At 42.8% G+C, this 23,627-nt stretch overlaps 1 protein-coding gene across 2 annotated transcripts in view; it reads left to right on the top strand.

Moving 5' to 3' along the window:
* Positions 1-6,856: 6,856 nt before the first annotated feature.
* The window catches only part of LOC124717353, a 33,790-nt gene continuing 17,019 nt past the window's right edge, over positions 6,857-23,627 (top strand). Inside the window, exons 1-2 of one of the 2 annotated variants that reach the window (XM_047244183.1) lie at positions 6,857-6,953; positions 20,056-20,248. In XM_047244183.1, the coding sequence (XP_047100139.1) occupies positions 20,174-20,248 (75 nt within the window). In that variant the 5' untranslated portion in view covers positions 6,857-6,953; positions 20,056-20,173. Of the gene's footprint in view, positions 6,984-20,055; positions 20,249-23,627 lie in introns of both variants that reach the window. The other variant, XM_047244182.1, reaches the window with a different exon arrangement.

Raw genomic sequence — 23,627 nt, 5'->3', positions numbered from 1 at the left:
CTACATCTAGATCTACATCCATACTCGGCAAGTCACCCGACGGCGTGTGGCGGAGGGTACATTGAGTACATCTATCGGTACTACCTTCTATTCCAGTCTCGTATTGTTCATGGAAAGGAAGATTGTCGGTATGCCTCTGTGTGGGCTCTAATCTCTCTGATTTTATCCTAATGTTCTCTTCTCGAGACATCCTTGGTGAAGGTATGTTCTCGAAACTCCAACAAAAGCCCGTACCGAGCTACTGAGCGTCTCTCCTGCAGAGTCTTCCACTGGAGTTTATCTATCATCTCCGTAACGCTTTCGCGATTGCTAAATGATCCTGTAACGAAGCGCGCTGTTATCCGTTGGATCTTCTCTATCTCTTCTATCAACCCTATCTGGTACGGATCCCACACCGGTGAGCAGTATTCAAGCAGTGGGCGAACAAGTGTACTGTAACCTACTTCCCTTGTTTTCGGGCTGCATTTCCTTAGGATTCTTCCAATGAATCTCAGTCTGGCATCTGCTTTACTGACGATTAATTTTATATGGTCATTCCATTTTAAATCACTGCTAATGCCTACTCCCAGATCATTTATGGAATTAACTGCTTCCAGTTGATGGCCTGCTATATTGTAGCTAAATGAAAAAGGATCTTTCTTTCTATTTATTCGCAGCACATTACACTTGTCTACATTGAGATTCTGTCGCCATTCTCTGCACCATGCATCAATTCGTTGCAGATCCTCCTGCATTTCAGTACAATTTTCCATTGTTACAACCTGTCGATATACTACAGCATCATCCGCAAAAAACCTCAGTGAACTTCTGATGTTATCCACAAGGTCATTTATGTATATTGTGAATAACAACGGTCCTACGACACTCCCTTGCGGCACACCTGAAATCACTTACTTCGGAAGACGTCTCCCCATTGAGAATGACATGCTGCGTTCTGTTGTCTAGGAACTCTTCAATCCAATCACACAATTAATCTGATAGTCCATATGCCCTTACTTTGTTCATTACACGTCTGTGGGGAACTGTATCGAACGCCTTGCGGAAGTCAAGAAACACGGCATCTACCTGGGAACCCGTGTCTATGGCCCTCTGAGCCTCGTGGACGAATAGCGCGAGCTACGTTTCACACGATCGTCTTTTACGAAACCCATGCTGATTCCTGCCCTGTAAGCAGGAGGTCCCGTGTTCGAGTCCCGGTCGGGGCACACATTTTCAGGTGTGTCTATTGATGTGTATCAACGCCTGTCGACAGATTAAGGTCTTGATTTAATTATCATTTCATTCTAGAGAACTGCACGGTCACCGATGGTACCTGTTCTTTCGGACATTTCCGAAACGACTAAGATTGTAAACTGTATGAATGCAGAGTCTCGCGGCGATAACATGGCCAAGGAGTGCTTGGCCGAAAGCTCGTGTAGTTTTAAGCAATTGACGCGGTTGGAAACCCGAGAACATTTTATTCAAGATTGTAAACTGTTCCCGTGCCGCCGTGGTTAAAGTATAGAGCGCATGGAAAAACAGAGCTATGCAAGAGGCAGCTGGGATGCACCACGGGCCGCATATGAAAGGAGTGAACGATGGCTGCGGTGATGTGTACGGGTGACCAGACGTGCAATAGTCAAACAACTGACCGCCCAAATGAACCAACGGGCTATCAACAGTGTCTCCTCAACGGCCGTTCAGCGAACGTTGCTGCGTCTGGGCAAATGTTGCAGAGCAGGCGCTTGGTTCATACATCCAGGTTGACTGCCGCCCGCATCTCGTGGTCGTGCGGTAGCGTTCTCGCTTCCCACGCCCGGGTTCCCGGGTTCGATTCCCGGCGGGGTCAGGGATTTTCTCTGCCTCGTGATGGCTGGGTGTTGTGTGCTGTCCTTAGGTTAGTTAGGTTTAAGTAGTTCTAAGTTCTAGGGGACTGATGACCATAGCTGTTAAGTCCCATAGTGCTCAGAGCCATTTGAACCATTTTTGACTGCCGTTCGTCGGCGGTAAATACTGGAATCTGCAATCCAGTACTGCAAATGAACGTCTGCTGCGTAGGGACAGGTGGTCCATTCATATGCACCGCGTTTTATGCTCTGTGCGACAGATGGCTGTGGTGTGTATGGTGTGAAATGCCTGAAGAAGAAGGAAAAGAAAAAAAAAAGACACCAGGGAACAACCGTCGAAAGTAGACTTGGCCACTGTTTCTATATTTCGATACAGGTATCGATACGTGGAACTGTTTCGGTGTTTCGGAACGGCTGTGGTTCACTGTTTCGAAACAGTGGTGTTTCATTCCGCCCCTGTCTCGGATAACCGGACCAGATTCGATCTCGAGCCAGACACAGAAACTGTATCGTGGTTTCTAAATAAGGCTGTTTCAGTCCACCTGTGCTTTGAAAGGACTAATGGTATCGAAACAATGATGTTTCATTCCGCTCTGTGTCGGACGAGATTCGGGCTCGGCACAGGTACTGAAGCACAACATACCACTTCGTGAAACACTTTCAAGAGTGTCGAAATCTTTTTGACAAGCAACAACATGAAGCTTAAGATATCCGAAAATAAAGCTTCGTTTCTAGCTGACTGTCCTGTTCCGAAATGGCATAACATCTGCTTTATAAACACTAACCAAACAATAAAACAACGCATACTATTCACATTCAAAATAATAAATATGTGAAAATAATTCAGTTAAATTACACTTTTTTGTAACATACGCTTCTCTGTTGATGTACAGTAATCATATTAAGAAACGCAAGTAAGCCTACAACATTTTGAATTAAAAAAGGCGTACAGTGACAGTTATTAGACATATACATAAATTTGATGTAGGTATAACTGGAAGCTATATGTTTGACATATCACTGATAGTGTAATGGTGAACGGGAAGGACTGGAAAGCATGGTGAAATTATAGTAACGGCTCGAAACACCTTGAAAGACAAAATTTTTTTCTGATATATTTTGTTATTTATTCGAATTATTTGGCGTTATTTGTGAGTCTATAGCCACTGTGCTTATTATCCACAATGATTCCCTTTGTGCGCATGGTAATTAGCAGGATGGGTATATTACCCATACTAACGGAATGTGGGAATCCCAGTAGCATATCCGTTGTTTCTGCAGTTTGCTACCACCTCCAGATCCGTTCGTGGTGGTTCTTCTGTCTTCGGCTGTGGCTGTCCTCAGGCAACTGAAAAGTATGAAAGTCACACGACGCGAAAGCAGCGCATTTGCTGCAGGAAATACGAAACTGCCAAGACGCCTAAGTGATAGTTTCATACTATCTGCGACATGATTAGCGCTCTCGCACCTCATTTGTGTTTATATGGACACTCTTATACAGCAGGCATTCAAGATGATAAAATGTGTTTATTAGATTACAAAACACAAACTGTTTCACTGTTTCGAAACAGCGTATCGAAACATTGCATTGTACTGTTTCATTTGTTTCGAAACAGTTGCGTGTTTCAGTTTGCCCACCCCTAGTCGGAAGGGTTCAGGCCGAAGGAGGAAGCGCTATGGACTGGGAAATGTTTTCGTGGGTATCTCACAGCGATCTTTTCATTATATAAGACACAATGGGACAACACAAGTATGCATTTCTCCATGGGGACCATGTCCACGTGCACATGCAGTTTGTTTTTCCTCGGTACGATGGCATCTACCAGCAGGATAATGCAGCTTGTCGTACAGCTTGCAGTGTACGTACGTGAGCCGGCCGAAGTGGCCGCGCGGTTCTGGCGCTGCAGTCTGGAACCGCGAGACCGCTACGGTCGCAGGTTCGAATCCTGCCTCGGGCATGGATGTGTGTGATGTCCTTAGGTTAGTTAGGTTTAACTAGTTCTAAGTTCTAGGGGACTAATGACCTCAGCAGTTGAGTCCCATAGTGCTCAGAGCCATTTGAACCATTTTGTACGTACGTGGTTTGAAGTGCAGCAGGATGAGTTTGCCGTACTCTCCTGGCCATCCCTGGATTCCAACCCAATCGAGGATCTGTGGGACCGCCTCGATCTGGGTGTTCACGCTGTGGATCCTCAAACGAGAAACCTACCGTAGTTCACCATGGTACTGGAGTCAGCAGAGTTCCACATCCCTGTCGGTACCTTCCATAATTTCACTGACTCTCTTCCGCACTTCTGGCTCCGTCCGTGCTGCTAAAGCTGGCTATTCAGGTATTTCACCGGCGATCACATTAATGCGACTGGACGGTGTAATGTGTTAGGAAGTCCTTTCTGAATGTATTTGTATGGATTGTAGCCTTATATGGAAGTCAAATGTGGAGAATAAACGGTTGAAGCTAGATGAGAATAGAACCTACCAAAATATAGTGTTATAGAAGAATGCTGAAGATTAGATGAGTAAACTGAGTTACTAATGAAGAAATACTGAATCGAACTGAGGAGAAAAACTTTTACAGAAAGGAAGTATCTGTCGATAGGACACTTCCTGACCTTAGTTAGTTAATTACATGTTCCACAGGTCGTTTCAAAGATTCTTTTATGATGTGAATGAGTCAGTTTACAGGATATTTATACATAGTTAGTGTCAACATTAATAAACACATTATTGTCCGCCCCCTGTACCTGAGTGGTTGTCCGCCCCGGTAGCTGTGTGGTCATCGTGACAGAATATCAAACCTAGGGGCCCGAGATCGATTCACGGCAGGATCTGAGATTTTCTCCCCTGAGGGACTGGATGTCGTGTTGCCCTAATCATCATCATTTTCATAAAAGCCGGCACGGTAGCTCAGCGAGTTCGGTCAGAGAACTGCTCGCTCTCTGTAATAAAAGACTGAGTAAAGGAGTCAACTATCACCTTGAACGGACGTCCTGTGACGTCTGCCCAGACCAAACGCAACGAGCAATACCGAACAAAATGAAAAAAAAAGTGGTCAGGGCGACAGAATGTCAATCCCAAGGGCCTGGGTTCGATTCCCGGCTGGGTCGGAGATTTTCTCCCCCGAGGGACTGGGTGTTGTCCTGATCATCATCATTTCATCCCCATCCACGCGCAAGTCGCCGAAGTGGCGTCAAATCGAAAGACTTGTACCCGGCGAACGGTCTACCCGACGGGAGGCCCTAGTCACACGACATTTACATTTATAACATATTATTATTTTCAGTCCTACTCATGCAACTACACTTAAATTTCTTTCTTTTTTTTACTCACTACAATTTTTAAGTAGAAATTAATTAATGGAATAGATGGAGTTGTCGATGAGAAATCATTTTAAATCTTATTTAAATCTCGCTTCGCTACCTGTTAGTTATTTTATGTTATTGGGCAAATGATCAAAAACTTTTGTTGCTGCATATTGACCTCCTTTCTGAGTCACTGACAGCCTTAACAATGGATAATGAAGGTTATTTTTGGCTCTAGTGTTGAAAGTATGTACGCCACTTTTTTCTCGAATTGTGATGGATTATTTATGACGCATTTCACTAGCGAATATATGTTTTGTGGCGGCGCAGTTAAAATGCCTATCTCCATGAAGAGGTACCTACATGACGCCTGTAGGCAAAAGAACCTGAATTTAATTGTTCGAGAAGTTCAGTAATAGAATTCTTCCAGTCCATGTTCTCATCAATATAGACCCAAAAAATTTGGAGCTTTCTACCCTATTCACTGATGCTTGGTGATGTGCTACATCAATGATTGGTATCACCCCATTTGTAGCACAGAACTGAATGTAGTACGTTTTTTTAAAATTTAGGGAGAGTTCATTTTCAGGGATCCACTTCACAATTATTTGGCAAGTAATAATTTTTTCATAATGCGAGGCCACAGTCGTAATATATTTCTTTAAACTCAGTGCCGCCATTAGACTGTTGTTTATTTACAGTGTTACATTTACACTTACATAATCATGATTTCGGCTTCAGAGTGCCATTATCAAGTATTGTGTTATAAAGTGCCTAAGATGGCATACTATCGTATTTTAATACGACAGTATGCCATCTTAGGCACTGTATAACACTTAAAACACTTGGTAATGACACTTTTAAGCAGAAATCATGATTGTGTAAGTGTAAATGTAACACTGTAATGGCGGTACTGACTTTAAAGAAATATTTGGCATGTATCATTTACCAACTCTTCTGTTGCCTTCTCTCAAATGGGATTTATTATAACACCAGTATCGTCTGCAAAAGGTACTAATTTTGCTTGATGAATGTGAACTGAAAGGTCATTCACATATATTACGGAACAGGAGTGGACCCAAAACTCAACCGTGTGGTGCTACCTTTGATTTCTTTTCTTTTTCCCCAGTCACTAAAATTGTTTACCTTTCCGACATTGCCGGAATTATTCAGCCCAACTTTTTATATCCGTTTGTTAAGTGTGACTGCAACTAGCTGTGTGTAAAGCCATTAGTTCCATAAAAGAGTATCATAATCTACACAATCAAATGCCTTGCAAAGATCATAAGAAAGAGTCATGAAACAATCGTCAATTTGGTAACGGAAGAAATTGAGGAAAGGGAGGCTAAAATGGTAGCGGAAGACCAACTTTCGAGTACAGTAGGCCAATTCAGATAGTTGTACACTGCACAGCTTATAAAGAGATGAGAGGTTTGCACAGGATGCCTGTTATGGAGAGCTGCATCAAACCACTGAACACCACCACAACAACAACACCAGCAACACCGTATGTACAAATGTGAGCTCAAGGGTTCAGGTTTCCCCGCACATTCCGTGTGAAACCAGAGCGTGGCAGGTACAGCAGGTGTACTGTGAGCGATAACAGGGTGTGCGTCAAGTTATTCGGGACGCTCGCGCAGGGAGACCGCGAGCTGACCGAGGAAGTCTGAAGGACGCGCCCGCAGCGAAGGCGTCAACAGCCCAGTAGCCGCTGCGGCTTCAGTCGCTTCTCGCAGTCCGCAACAGGTAGCAGCAGACAGCTCTCGCCTCTCGCACATATCCAGCTAGGATCCCAGCAAGTGTGTTCCACGCACTTCGTCCAGAGAAGGTGGGATATAATCTCAGTCCACAGTCTCAGGTACAGTGCCACCAAACTAATATTCTGATAACGTCAGTGTCAAGACTTAACAGTAACCCACCACTGCTGATTCATTCATCTACATCTACATGAATACACTGCAAATCGTACTTAAAGTGCCAGGTAGAAGGTTCATCCACCCGTCTTCAGGCTATTTCTCTATCGTTCCGCTCTCGAACAGCGGGCGGGGAAAACGAATGCTTAAATCTTTCCGTGCGAGCCCAAAGCTCTCTTATTTAATTACGATGATAATAGTTCCCTTATTTACGATTATAATCTCTCCCTACGTAGGTTGGCGTCAGCAAAAATTTTCGCATTTGGAGGAAAAAATTGGTGATTAAAATTTCGTGAAAAATTCTCGCCGCAACAAAATACGCCTTTGTTGTAATGACTGCCACACTAACTCGTGTATCATATCCATCACTCTCTCTCTCCTGTTTCGCGATAATCCAAAACGTGATGCCCTTCTCAAAACTTTTTCGATGAACTTCGTGAATCCTATGTGATGCGGACCCCATACAGCGCAGCACTACTCCATATGAGGACGGGAAAACGTTATATAGGCAGTCTCTTTAGTACGCACGGTGCATCTTCTAAGCATTCTACCAACAAAACGGAGTCATTGGCTAGTCTTCCCCACAAAATTTTGTATGTGATCGTTTCAATTTAAGTTGTTCGTATCGCAATCCCTAGATCATTTTTAGACCTGTGTAATTTACCCTGGGACCGAAATGTAGCGGATTCCTTTTGGCGCTCGTGTGGATGACCTCAAACTTTTCATTATTTAGAGAAAATTGTCACTTTTCCCACCATACAGATACGTTGTGTAAATTATTTTGCTAGTGGTTTTGTATCTTCTGATTACTTGACGGTAAATGACGGCATCATCCGCAAAAAATGCAGGAAAGCTGCTCATATTTGTCTCCCAAATCATTTATATAAATTTAAAACAGCAGAGTGCCTGAAACTCTTCGTTGGGGAACGACACATATTTCCATTTTAAACGATGATTTTCCGTCAATTACTACGAACTGTGGCCTTTGTCACAGGAAAACGCGAAACCAGTCGCCCAATCGAGAAGATACTCCAAACGGAGGCAATATGATTAGAAGTCGCTTGTGATGAATATTCATTAAAGAGCTTGAGACAGCTGACTACTTTAGAAATGAGTTAATGAGTTAAGCATGTTAATGAGTTAAGCATGTAAAACTTTTACGACGCAAAACTCTATTTTTTGGGCATTTCATGTTTATAGTGTTATATTTCCTGAACTGTGCGTCACACAATTATTAAATTTTGCCGGTACATGTATGTGAATATTGTCTGAAAAATGTGCTGCGAATAGAGTTATTACTAAAGAAGTAGTAAAATAAAACGTTGTACCTATTGCAGATGTTTTGCTGAATAAACAGAGGACATTTAAATTTCTTTTCCTTCATGTTTTGGTCTGTGTGTGGGGGGATTGGGGGGGGGGGGGGGGGGGGCGGCGGGTGTTAGCGAGAAAAAGTTCCAAAATGAGTGGAAAGTACATGTGATGTTTGTTGCAAGCCACTGAGTGCTCTAGTTGTCAAATACTGGCTGAACGGTCCGGATTATTTGAGTTCTGTGAGCTTTGCTGCCTCAAGACAGTTTCTATCTTTAATACTTCACTTACTGTGTTAAGCTTTTAACGTAAAATTAGAGCCCGTAATGATATAGATGACAGCATTTTAAATTTTAAAATTCGGCCAAAAATTATATTAAATATTTTAAATAATTTTCGTTGCCCTGGACGCCGTTACATTGGGAACCAGCTGCTGGGGGTCTGGTGTTTTTATCCGCTACAGATTGAGGCATTTAAAATCGTTTTTGGAAATATCTAGAAAACTAAAAATTGGACTGTAAAAAGACTGAAACCTTAGTTGTTCGTCTCGAGGTGGGACATTCAGTATCACCAAGCTCGACCCTCCTGCCCCACCTCCAGGTAGAGGGAGGGGGTCAGCTTTGAAATCTTACATAGAAACCCATTTTTTTTATTGCGGATCCGGTACAGCCGGAAAAAACACGTAACTTTTGTATTGAATATTGTTTTTTGTTGACTGAAAGATGGCAGTGTAATGAACAAAAATCCAAACAGGTTAAAAGCCGTTGAAAAATGATAATATCGCAAGAAGTACACGTCAGAGTACGAGCCTACTAGGTTACAAAGGAAGCTACTCAAAAATATTTAATGAGGAACCGGTTTTTATAGCAAAAAATTTGATTCTCCAGAACGTAATACATTGTATTGTCCGCATATTGGTCTAATTTAGTCCACAGATGTCACTGAAATGGATAGCAATTGGAAAAATTCATTGGTTTCTCTATGGCTGACTTAAAAACTACTTTTAACATTACCTAGGAACCGTGAAAGAAGAAAATTGTAAACTTGTGGTAAGGACTATGCGACCAAACTGCTGAGGTCATCGGTCCCTAGGCTTACAGACTACTTGATCTAACTTAAACTAACCTACTCTGACAACACACACACACCCATGCCCGAAGGACGACTCGAACCTCCGACGGGGGCAGCCGCGCGAACCGGGACAAGACGTCCTAGACCGCACGCTATCCCATGCGGCGAACCGTGAAAGAAATTACACCAATAGTGTAAGCAAAGTAATGTATTATTGCTGGAGAATCAGATTTTTTCCCGTAAAAGAAACTGATTTCTTATTACAGATTTTAGAATAATAGCGTTTTTAACCTACTAGAATCCTAATCTGATGTGTATATCTAGAGATATTGTCATTTTTCGGAAATACCTAGAAAACTAAAAACTGGACTGCAAAAAGATTGAAACCTAAGTTTTTCTGGATTTTTGTTAACTACAGCGCCATCTATCACGCTACGAAATAAATGTTAAATACAAAAGTTACGTATTTTTTCCTGGAGGTTTCGAATCCGCAATAAAAATTTGGGTTCGTGTTTAAGATTTCAAAGCTAACCCCCTCCCACCCCCTAAGGGTGGGGCAAGGAGGGCGAGTTTGGACCAGTTGGATGAGCTCCTTTGAGACGAACAACTACCCTCTACACTTCTCATCCCCCAGGCTGTGGCAAAGCCATGCCTCCGCAATACCTTTTCTTCCAGTAGTGTTAATTCTGCAAGGTTTGTAGGATCGCTTCTGTGAAGTTTGGAAGGTAGGAGACGAGGTACAGGCGGAAGTAAAGCTGTGAGGACGCGTCTTGAGTCGTGATCGGGTAGCTCAGATGGTAGAGCACTTGCCCGCGAAAGGTAAAGGTCCTGAATTGGAGTCTCGGTCCGGCATACAGTTTTAATCTGCCAGGAAGTTTCAACTTTATTTTTCTAAAGTCTTGCTTCGAAACTTTAAAATGTATCACTATAAAAAGTACCCTCTGTCAAACTGATAGCATTAGCTTGCAGGGAATGTATGTAGATTTAGGAGAAGAGGGAAGGGAGAGTTGTGTTAACGCCCCTTGAAAAATGTTCAAATGTGTGTGAAATCTTATGGCACTCAACTGCTAAGGTAATCAGTCCCTAAGCTTACACGCTACTTAATCCAAATTATCCTAAGGACAAACACACACATCCATGCCCGAGGGAGGACTCGAACCTCCGCCGGGACCAGTCGCACAGTCCATGACTGCAGTGCCTTAGACCGCTCGGCTAATCCCGCGCGGCTAACGCCCCTTGATGTAAGGTCATGACATACGGAGTGTAAGACGGGGTTGGCGAAGGAAGTTGGAGAAAACTGGCCGTGCCCTTTCAAAGTAACCACTCTAGCCATTGCCGTAAGCGATTTGGAGAAACCATAGAAAACCTAACAGGGATAGTGGGGCGAGGATTTGAACCACTGTCCTCGCGAATGTGAGACCAGAGTTCCAGCATTGCTCCGCCTGTGTGTAAGGGGGCAGTTCCGCCAAGTCCCACCAATAGTTTCCTCACCTGTTGTTAACATCACTGTTACGGGCCCAAGCGTAAAGAAATTTAGCGCTGTTTCAGAAGTTGTTGACAGCTGACAGGGTGACCTCGGTTACACTGACCTCCCGGCGTACGCGGCCAGAAAGCCGACCGACCTACGGGCGCTGCGCCAATATACGGGGACCTAGAGCGCGGTGGCACATTTGCGCGAAGGACCCGGTGAGACAGGGCGAGTGAATCTCAAGTGTTCGTACACCGCGACCCTGTCGCACGCGACTAGCTTCCTTCGCAGCGGCGGTCGCGCCGTGATGACAACAGCTGCAAGTCATTTATTATGAGCATTCCTCTCAGGTGGCGTTCACGCTCCAAAAGGTCGAAAACATCTATAATCAGCGTTCGGTTCAACAGCTCTATCAACAACCGTGTTTGTACGATAAATTATGAGAATTATACAGAGAGCCCAGACAAGTTTCGGCACCTTTAGGCCATCTTCAGTGGATCCTTTTATTCATATACTGACGGGTCGAAGAAACTTGTACATCCTCATAATATCGTGTAGGGCCACCACGAGCACGCAGAACTGCCGCAAAACGACCTGGCATGGACTCGACTAATGTCTGAAGTAGTGCTGGAGGGAACTGACACCATGAATACTGCAGGGCTGTCCATAAATCCATAAGAGTGTGAAGGCGTGGAGCACTTTGCAAGGCATTCAAGATATGCTCAATAATGTTCATGTCTGGAGAGTCTGGTGGCGAGCGTAAGTGTTTAAACTCAGAAGAGTGTTCCTGGAGCCACTTTGTACCAAGTCTGAACGTGTAAGGTGTCGCATTGTTCTGCTGGAAACGCCATGGCCCGTCGGAATGTACAGTGGACATGAATGGATGCAGGTGATCAGACAGCATGCTTACGTACATGTCACCTGTCGAAGTCGTGCCTAGACGTATCAGAGGTCCCATATCACTCCAACTGCACACACCCCACACCATTACAGAGCCTCCACCAGCTTGAACATTACCCTGTTGACATACAGGGTCGATGGATTCATGTGGCTGTCTCCATACCCGTACGGATCGATCCGTTCGATACAATTTGAAACGAGAATCGTCCGGCCAGGCAACATGTTTCCACCGATCAACAGTCCTATTTCGAACTTGACGGGCTGAGGAGAGGCGTAAAGCTTTGTATCGTGTAGTCATTAAGGGTACACTAGTGGACCCTCGGCTCCGAAAGACCATATCGATTATGTTTCCTCAAACGGTCCACACGCTGACACTTGTTGATGGCCCATCATTAAATCTGCAGCAGTTTGCGGAAGAGCTGCACTTTCATCACGTTGAACGATTCTGTTCAGTAGTCGTTGGTCCTGTTCTTGAAGGATCTTTCCCCTGGCCGCAGCGATGTCGGAGTTTTGATGTTTTACCGGATTCCTGATATTGACGGTACACTCGTGAAACAGTCGTACGGAAAATCCCCACTTCATCGCTACCTCGGAGATGCTGGGTCCCATTGCTCGTGCGCCTACTATAGCACAATGTCCAAACTCACTCAAATCTTGATAACCTGCCATTGTAGCAGCAGTAACCGATCTAACAACTGCGCCATACACTAGTCTTATACAAGCGTTGCCGACCGCTGCGCCGTATTTACATCTGTATATGATTGCCTATCTCTGTATACGCATGCCTATACCAGTTAGTAGTAAGAATCAGGCCTATGAATTATACGTTTATTGTCATTATTACCTTGTTTTCTACAATTCAGCCTACTCGTATAATGAAGAGTGTTCTACCACGGAACACTTGTCACCCTTTCGCCTCTATCTAGCCCTGTAATAGAAGCTCAGCACATTTTATTATTCCGTTTTGAAATGATAGCATTCGCCTTGCGTGTGATTTATGTGAAAAAAATACCCAGGAAAAGTGAGGTTTCTGCAAAATGAGAAAATCTGTTTCTAGGTATAGCTGGTCGTGTACGTAGGAAAATATATTCTGTTCAAATTTAGAAGTTGCAGTCGAGAAAATCTTGTCAATATTGTGCTTAATAGTCTGTGTGTTACAGTATTACTCCACTACATGCCAGTGAAAGCTAAGTGAAATCAAATTAAGAAGTAGTATTCTCAAAAACCAGTTAGAAGTTAGTTAGATTTTGAAACAAAGTATTGGAAACTAACACAAATATCCATTCTCAAGACAAGGAAGGCGGTTAATACGTCAAAGAAACTCGGTTTCAAGTATCACGTGTTCCACCACACAAAAACCTTTCCTTTGAAGGTACAAGATGGTACACGACTTGACTCCGTGTGGTTTAACCGTCCTCACGTCGTGTAACCAGTTTTAAAAATAGAATTTTAGTCGCTATAAAACTCTGTAAATAAAGCATTAAAAATATCCTCCAAATAACTATATTATACAGCACTTAAATATGTAGAACTCGTAATACAGGGTGTCCCAAAAAAAATGACCTGATTTTAACTTGTAATAATATTGAGACAAAACAACGCTAGATGTAATCGGCATCGTCTAGAGTTTCAGAAAAAATACCAATTACAACTGGTACAAGCTCTTCGAGATACTGACAAAGTGAAGCGAGTGGACTTTAGCAATGCTATTTTAGAGGACATGGAAGATGACATTTTTATGTCACGGTTGATATTCAGCGATGAGGCAACTTTCCATATTAGCGGTAAGGTTCCCCGTCATAATGTGCGTATATGGGGGCTCGAGTATCCTCATGAAACAATTCACAAAGCAAGGTTTACGGACCCTACTTTTTTGAGGAAGAAATCGTAACAGGACAATCATGTCTTGCAATGCTACGGAACTCTTTATTCCCACAACTTGACTCTGACAATTTAATCTACCAGCAAGATTCACCATCACCGCACTGGCACAACAACGTTTGCAGTTTCCTCAATAACAACGTGCCTCAACATTGGATAGGGCGTACAGGACCGCGAGACCAGGGTTTACTCTCTTGGCTTCCTAGGTCCCATGACTTAACACCATGTGATTTCTTCCTGTGGGGATATATTAAACAATGTGTTTACGTTTCTCCCTTACCTCGTGATACGGATAAACTAAAAACCAAATATCAGCTGCTGTAGCTTCAGTGACAGTAGAAACCATACGCTTATTTTGGGGTGAATTCGGCTTCCGGCTAGATGTTGTCCGTGCAGCCAATGGAGGACAAATTGAACATTTATGATGGATTTTTATAAACTTCTGTCTTTTCTAAGTAATTTTGTATGCAATTTGTTGATGTTAAGCCTTTCTTCCTAATAAATAATTCTATTTAAAATCGGGTCATTCTTTTTACGACACCCTGTATTTACAAACGCTCGACAATGTGCAACCTCATGTCTCAGAACAACAAAAATAGTACAAAATACTTTCAACTGCTTATGGCGATTTCTAGTGTTGCTCGTTTGGTTCTAAAATTGGTCACTAGATTGAAGCAGCGACGAGGTACACTACCCTCTATGTACAACACAACCTCCTATTAATAAAATCTTTCCCGTCACTCCTTAGCTTATTTACTCTTAAGTCCGACAAGTTCATGAACTAAGAGAAATTTTTTATCCTGGGAACCTTAATACTATAACAAGGGAATATGAACTGCATTAATCTCTAACCCTTTGAGTATCAGTGCTATTTGTTGCTTAGTACGATAACAAAGAATTTTGTGAAAAATTTTGTAATTATATTCCAATGTGAACCCACCTCCTTAAAATGATTGATTGTTTAGTATTTGCCAATTTCTTCTTGTATTCGTTGCTTACTGTGATGTTAGCGATCAAATTATTATTGGGACTCAAAGGGATAAGAATTGAGAAGACAACAACAATTTTTCCAGATCATATTGGTCACTGCTTCTAACATTTTTCCAGAGGTTGAAGAAAGTTTTTTTTTTTTTCGGAATAACATGTAACAGTTCCAACAGCGAATATTTCGCCCGGCAGCGGAGTGTGGGCTGGTATGAAGTTTCTTGGAAGATGAAAACTGTGTGCTCGAATCTGGAACCTTTGCCTTTCAGGGGCAAGTGCTCTGTCAGCTGAGGTATCCAAGCACGACTCACGACCCGTGCTCACAGTTTCACTTCCGCCGCGACCTCATCTTCTATCTTCCGAGAAAGGATTTATTGTTATCTTTCGTGGTTTAGTGTTTAAAATCAAGTACTAGTCATTCAATATAGACCTATCGCCGTTCACTTCACATAAAATACTTTTCTTCTCATGTACACACGTGTCAAAAACAAAACAAAAAAGTTGGTTGCTGCCTGTCATGTCTCGATTGTCTTACAACAGAAGAATAATGGTTGCGAAAACGGAACAGAATAATACGGACAATACGAAATACTAAATCATACGTAATGATCTGCCAACGAAATCACATTAAGAGAAAATGGCAGCAATGCTGCTTCCTTTGCTACACTGAAAAACAATAAGAAATCGTATCTTTCTGTAACTTTGAAACTATAATCCTGTTATAAACAAAATATATACTGTTTTAAAAAGAAAAAATGTCCGGAACACAGTATTTATTCTGACAGGTTTCATGTTATAGTTCCTACCTCCTTTTTTATTTTTTTTTATTTTCATTTTTTTTTTTTAAAGGAGTTTGGGAAGCGGTCAATCATATTCCACTGTTCCAGCCGTAACTTACCGACTTCGGATATTTACTCTGGAACTTTTATTAATGTCCTTTGAGATTTTCGGTTTTCACCAGCTGATCCACTCCTGTACCCGAGTCTGTTTGTGAGTTTGCCGGTAATCTTTGAAGCCCCCGCCTGCATTACGAGCGGTGCGCAGATTAAGTCGCTTAATGGAGCAGTCACCTCTAGGTATCGCGATTTTCTGTCAGCAAAAGAGATACTGAGAGACCTCGAAAAAGATGAGAACGATTTTGTTTGTGAATCGGCAACAGGAAAAAGACTAATCCTCGAAAAGAAGATGATGACGATGAAGACGATAATGATGATCATGATGATGATAAAGGTCCCTTACTGCGAATAGGCCATCTGAGGACCACGTTCCAATTTCAGTTCTTCGTTGTTTTCTTCCAGTATGTTTTCATCTGTTCACTATGTTTCTTCCTTCTGTCTCCAGACCATTTTGAACCAGTCTTTTCAGCTACACTGCCTTGGAATCCTTCTATTTTCAATACTTTTTTCCGAAATGCTTCCCTGTTGCTTATATCATCTGTTTTCATTTTTTTTCTTTCTAATTCCAATTTTAGTTCGTTGACCCAGCTTGTTGTGGAATTCTTAATCCACAAATATTTTAAAATATTATTAGTTAATCTGCCGTCCTGCATTCGATATAAATGTCCAAAAACAGAAGCCTTCTTTTTCTCCTTACGTTTGAAATATTTTCTTTATTTTGGCATATTTCAGCATTACTTCGTAATTTTCCTTATAATTCGCCTTTCTAGTACTTCTAATTTATCTAAATTATAGTTTAATGTCACGGATTCACTTGCATGTAGGCATTCTGGCCTCACTGCTGTACTGTACTGCATTATTTTTGCATTTTTGGATAGGCACCTTTTGTTGCAGAAGTCTTTGGTGACACTATATGCGCTCCCCACTTTATGCAATCTTTCCTCCACTGCAGATTTTTCCAAGGCATTTTCTTGGGTTATCTCCCTTAGATATTTGAATTTTTTTTGCCGTCTCTATTTGGCCAATACCTGTTTTCAGGAATTTTGGAGCGTCCTTAACTTTTATTACAATTTTTTTGCAGTATTTCTCAAACACCTTCTACTGGCTATTTCTTCCAGGAAATTTATTTGTGGTACAGCAGATGCCACCTTTTCGGAATGTGTAGCAAAGTCATCTGCAAATGTAAGACAGTTGATTTCGATCTTTTTGCTTCCTCTTACTGACTTTGTAAGCGAGATTTTGAGTGCAATATGTTTTTCGTTCCAAATTCACACTGTTTTCTCTAACACATTATTAAAAAGAATTGGTGACAGGCCGTCGCCTTGTCGTACACCTGATTTGATTTTTAAACCCTGTGCAATTTCTCCCATAATTTTACTTGACAGACAGTATCTGTAAGTGTTTTACGGGTTAGGTTTGCCAATTTAGAATTTACGCCAAATTCTCGAATTACTTTATCTATAATTTCTCCATCAACAGAATCGAAAGCCTTTTTGAAATCCACAAACGTAACTACAGTGTAATTTGAATTAAGTAATAAGTATTCTGTGGTGAATTACTGACTTCAGATTAAATATTTGTTCCGAGCATGACCTTCCTGTCCTAAAACCGTCTTGATATTTACCTTGATAAGAGTCTGGTGTTGTCTGACGTGTGATGACTTTTATTGACGTCTAAAATTATCAGATATTAGCAACACACAGAACACACATATGAGCACACATGAACAAGAAAAGCACACAATGAGAAACAAGTGGCTCACTCTCACCTACAACGACAAGGCAGTCCACGGAATAGGCAACATACTCAAAAATCTAGGGCTAGAAATAGCCTACAGGACAGACAACTCAACACAGACAAAACTAAGGACAACCAACGCAAGCACAGACAAACAAAGCACATCTGGTTCAAAATGGCTCTGAGCACTATGGGAGCACTATGGGACTTAACATCTGAGGACATCAGTCCCCTAGAACTTAGAACTACTTAAACCTAACTAACCTAAGGGCATCACACACATCTATTCCCGAAGCAGGATTCGAACCTGCGACCGTAGCCTGGTTCCAGACTGGAGCGCCTAGAGCCGCTCGGCTCTCTCCAGACTTGCCTTCGCTGTTCATGGGGGACACCAGTTCGAAGCGAAACGTGATACTATGAATCTAATGAAAGGTTTAAGATGATTGTGGTAACACTGTCTTGGAATGATGGAAAATCAAAACGTGTAAGTTTGCTGAAAAATAAAAGTGTGGTCAGGACATGCAAACTGCAGCTGTCGTTAAAGACAGAGCCAAGCTCGGATTACCAAAGAATAGTGAAGGAAATCGGCCGTGTCCTTTTAGAAGGATTCATACCGGTATTTGCCTGCAACGATTTAGCGAAATCAGCGGAAACCTAAGCCTGGATGGTCGGATGGGGATTTTAACCGTAGTCCTCCAGAATGCGAGTCCAGTGTGATAATGATTGCGCTATCTCGCTCGGTGGTAAATGATCGACTTGTAAGGAGAACTCGAGTATTTTACCAGGTCCATGCACCATGATATGGTTTTTACCAAATCATTTGAAGCAAATACTGCACATTTTCCCAACAATTAGGCATGACCATTATCGCCGGCCGCTGTGACCGAGCGGTTCTAGGAGCTTCAATCTGGAACCGCGCTGCTGCTACGGTCGCAGGTTCGAATCCTGCATCGGGCATGGATGTGTGCGATGTCTTTAGGTTAGTTAGGTTTAAGAAGTTCTAAGTTCTAGGGGACTGATGACCTCAGATGTTAAGTCCCGTAGTGCTCAGAGCCGTTTGAACCATTTTGAACCAAGATGCTGCAACTGCAGTGAAACATGTTTGGGTTAAAAAACAAAATGGTGTTTCGCTAAAGGGGGTGTAAGACGTCGTGGTCTCCTGAACTTCATTGCTTACATATTCCGCCCTCACAATCATATTCCGGACATCAAGACGATTCATTCGAACCCGAACTCGATAACATAAAGTCAGTGTTGTATGAATTCATGTAAACGATATGCAAATAACAAATGCGCACCGGGGTTGAAATATTCGAGCTGGCGTACACACACACATTCCAGACACGAGGCTCACAGGAGCTTTTAGTTCGAGAGACGCAGACCACACACCGGGTGGCCGGTCTCTTCAGAGGACGAGTCAATCTCGGCCGCCCGTGGAGCAGACAGCGTGTGCCCGAGTGAAAGGGGGGACGACCCCATGTTCGGCTTAAAAGCAAATTCCGCTACATTGTGTGGGAGCGTCCAACCTACGCATTCTTTACACATAGCACGCAGTTTCAGAGATTTTCACAGGGAGACAGCAAACGCCAAACGCTGACATTACAGATTTCCGGATTGGTCGCCTTAAACGAAATGTCATTCTCCCGTTTTAGAAGAGCAATGATGATTGGCAGACGATATTTCTGATGCCTTGAGCTGAAGGAGTAATGGACGAGACCAAAAGATATACCCCTTCATGTCTGGCGTGAAGAGGCGCCATTCCGTTGTCACTCTTGGAGCGACGAACAAGTCTTTCCTCAGTACTTCACTGGGAGAGCACCTCTGTCGAGAGCGAATCGAAATGTGACTCAGATTGAGTCCTTGCGATTAAGCGTTGTTCACTGTGTTGGCCGCTACACTTATTGTGCGGTGTGAACGGACAGAGTTATAGTTAAATGCCTGCGAGCGAATTTTTGAGTGGCATCGCGGTGGACAGGTTATCTGACCAGTGTACCACGCCAATAGTCAGCAGCGAGTGGCGCAGACAGCAGTCATCGCAGCTTACGGTATTGTGCGCTACAGCTATTGCGAGCCCCATATTTCCTCCACAACAGTACACTTCACTGCATTTCACACATGACAGCCTCAACCGTACCTAGGAACATTCTAAAGGATAATTATTCAAGTTGAGTAGGCGCGCCTCTCAGCCATTCTGCCAAGTCAATAACAATCTTAAACTTTGTATAGAAATTTCATTAGCGAATCCTATCCTTGAGAGGTAACTTCACATTCCGAAAAGAACCAGGAAATAATTTGTTCAATTCATAACTAAAAGTGTCATTGTGATTTCTCAGAATTTTTGCAAAATAAATAATAATTTTCGTTAGTTTCATGGTTTTCTTACACTAACTAGCACTACTCCAGTACCGAAGTATCCCAATAGTTAGGTAAGAAATTTTGCGAATTTTTCTGTCATTTCCTTACAGCGGACGACTACAGAAGATATTTATTGCTGAAAGTTTTTCAGGCATTTCTCTTTAGAACGTTAGGAGCGTCTGTCTGACTTCTGTAGTAGTGTGGGGGTGGAAATTGCATCTTGCAGGAGCCACAAGGTAAAGGGTACAGCTCAGATTAATCCGTTGCCCAGAATAACAGAATAGCAAATCAACCCCACGCTCACAGGGGTCCTACCGAAAAACATATGTATTAGCAACGCTCTTAGGCTAAAGTGGCGGCTGTCGTGACGAACACACAGCGCAGCCCGCCTCACAGCCAGCTCTTTATTGCACGCAGGTAGCGACGGCCCCACTTCCCCGTAGCTGCGTTCTGAGGAATGGATGCAACAACAGCTCGGCGCCTGGTGTAGCTCCGCTCTTCCTCAGCGACCCGAGACCTGGCAGTCCGGCCCACAATGGCGTGTCTGCAGCACTGCTGCTGCGGCTGTTCCCTCAAGACGGGCGTCGTCGTCGTCTCCGTGCTCTTCCTGGTAAGATTCCACCGTCCGGCTGCTCTAGTTAGTGCCTTCACCGCTGCGACTTTTCTCCCTACTCGATTTCTCGTGTTTATGACATTACTGACGTTTCGCCAGCACGAGTGGCTGGCATTGTCAAAGATCACACTCACCACCGGCAATGGAGGGTGAAGTTTTCACAATGCCAGCCACTCGTGCTGGCGAAACGTCAGTAAAATCATTACATGAACGTCGGCCGAAGAACCCGAGACAGAAGCCAATAGGCAGTTTGTCAAGAAGGGGCCACGAAAGCCTTAACAATTTTGTTTTATGACATTAGTGCATAGGGATTGATAATGTCTTGAACAAGTGTTATCAGTTTGAACATTAAGGTGAAACAATGGCTACAGATTATAATCGAAATAGGTCAAATGATGCTGGGAACATTAAGTTCATCGCTCAAAATAATTACACTACTGGCCACTAAAATTGCTACACCACGAAGATGACGCCCTACAGACGCGAAATTTAACCGTCAGGAAGAAGATGCTGTGATATGCAAATGATTAGCTTTTCAGAGCATTCACACTAGGTTGGCGCCGGTGGCGACACCTACAACGTGCTGACATGTGAAACGTTGTTGTGATGCCTCGTGTACGGAGGACAAATGCGTAGCATCACGTTTCCGACTTTGATAAAAGTCGGATCGTAGCCTATCGCGATTGTGGTTTATCGTATGGCCACATTGCTTCTCGCGTTGGTCCACATCCGATGACTGTAGGCAGAATATGGAATCAGTGGCTTCAGGAGGGTAATACGGAATGCCGTGCCGGATCCCAACGGCCTCGTATCACTAGTAGTCGAGATGACAGGCATCTTATCCGCATGGCTGTAACGGATCGTGCAGCCACGTCTCGATCCCTGAGTCAACAGATGGGGATGTTAGCAAGACAACAATCATCTGCACGAACAGTTGGACGACGTGTGCAGCAGCATGAACTATCAGCTCGGAGACCGTGGCTGCGGTTACCCTTGACGCTGCATCACAGACGGGAGCGCCTGCGATGGTGTACTCAACGACGAACCTGGGTGCACGAATGGCAAAACGTCATTTTTTCGGATGAATCCAGGTTCTGTTTACAGCATCATGATGGTCGTATCCGTGTTTGGCGACATCGCGGTGAACGCACATTGGAAGCGTGTATTCGTCATCGACATACTGGCGTATCACCCGGCGTGATGGTATGGAGTGCCATTGGTTACACGTCTCGGTCACCTCTTGTTGGCATTGACGTCACTTTCAACAGTGGACGTTACATTTCAGATGTGTTACGACCCGTGGCTCTACCCTTCATTCGATCCCCGCGAAACCCTACATTTCAGCAGGGTAATGCACGACTGCATGTTGAAGCTCCTGTACGGGCCTTTGTGGATACAGAAAATGTTCGACTGCTGCCCTGGCCAGCACATTTTCCAGATCTCTCACCAATTGAAAACGTCTGGTCAATGGTGGCTGAGCAACTGGCTCGACACAATACGCCAGTCACTACTGTTGATGAACTGTGGTATCGTGTAGAAGCTGCATGGGCAGCTGTACCTGTACACGCCATCCAAGCTCTGTTTGACTCAATGCCCAGGCGTATGAAGGCCGTTATTACGGCCAGGGGTGGTTGTTCTGGGTACTGCTTTCTCAGGATCTATGCACCCAAATTGCGTGAAAATGTAATCACATGTCAGTTCTAGTATAATATATTTGTCCAAATACCCTTTTATCACCTGCATTTCTTCTTGGTGTAGCAATTTTAATGGCCAGTAGTGTATGACCAAGATGGAAGCGAAACAAATGAATTAAAGTCTGTGCCATGGCTGGGAATTGAACCCAGGTCTCCTTGCTTACTAGCCAGGTACGCTAGCCATTGTGCCTAGCCTACCTGCCTATTAGGCAATGAGACCTTGGTGTCAATTCTCGACCGTGGCACAAATTTTAATTCATTTCTTCGGCTTCCATGATTGTCGTAGATAAGGATGAGACTCTAACGTTTCAAGGAAAATTTACCTGTGTCAGATCTATTAATCAAAATACAATTTAAGAGCAGAAATTTTTTGAACCTAATTTTTTTTGCCTTATATTATTTCTTAGAAAGTCTATTTTTATGTTTCATTCACATAAAGTGTGCCATAAATGTTGAAATAAGTTAAAAACGCAATTTACTAAATAGGGGGTCTGGTGCGTCCATGTACTCAAATGCAACCAATGTAATACTGTAATAGTTAAGGACGGAATAGGAATCCTGTTACTTTGGAATAATACCAAAGTGGGCCTTAGTATCAACTAAAACACTACTCATAACAATGTTTCTCTTCGTTATATGATTCATTTACGGTGAACAGTCTGAAAGGACGTGGCTGTCTCATGCCTGCTCAACTTGGTTTTTCGTTTGTTTTTTTTTTTACACAAAGTAAAACGTGAGTGCTCAAAAATGACAAAAAAACGTATTTATACATATAGGAAAGGATCTAAAAACAATCCCAATCGTCCAAAAAACACTTTAATCGCCAAGCGGAAACCAGTTGATCGATACAATTTTGTCATAATAGGAGTGTTTCGTTATCGGCGAAAAACAGGCAAAATGTACTGAGCTGGCATTGCCAAATAAAGAATTGTTTCATTGCAATATTAAAAAACGCAAGCTGAATCTTTAAACGCTTTTTTCTGCATTACAACATTATTTTCAAGTTGGTAGGATCTATAACACATGAAATATACATACAGTTACATAATATCTTTTTGTAATTGTCAGTCGCCATTTTTGTACAGCTGTACACAGGATTTTTGTGATTCACCTTAATTTCAGTATTTGGTGCACGTTATTATAACGATTTTTTGTCTGAAACATTGACTTTTATTTCAGAATGCCGCCGTTTTCTTAAAACCCATCTTCTTAAATGTCCCCACGCACTAGGTAACACAATATCATTAGTTTCGAAGATATTTTTGAAATTTTATTCTAGGCTGAAAATTCTAGCATTTAGAGCTCCCACCAACTGCTCGCACATTTCGTCGATGTTGTTTAGGTCCTCTGGGTGCAAGTTTTTTTTACCTAAAATTACATAATACAATCTTAAGGATGTACAGTAAAGGTCTAAAGTCACTTATGTAATTTGTTTATTATTTTATTGAAAAAATAATGAATATCGGTTCCAAAGTTGAGCTCCACCCTCATCTACCCATTACGGGAGCAAAAAAAGGTCGTTTTGGAGTGCTGTAGACGGTGTGGAACTTCCGTCAGGCGGTCTTGTGCTCTTTACTTGTGTGTCTGGATGAACAGACGTTACTGATGATTGACAGCAGTCCGGAATTAATTCGCCATAAATTCGCTGAATGCGAATGTCTTGGCATCAGCTGTGTTATGTA

This window comes from Schistocerca piceifrons, chromosome 9 (genome assembly GCF_021461385.2).
Source record: "Schistocerca piceifrons isolate TAMUIC-IGC-003096 chromosome 9, iqSchPice1.1, whole genome shotgun sequence".
Lineage (NCBI taxonomy): Eukaryota > Metazoa > Arthropoda > Insecta > Orthoptera > Acrididae > Schistocerca > Schistocerca piceifrons.
This window is presented reverse-complemented; position numbering and strand designations above follow the sequence as displayed.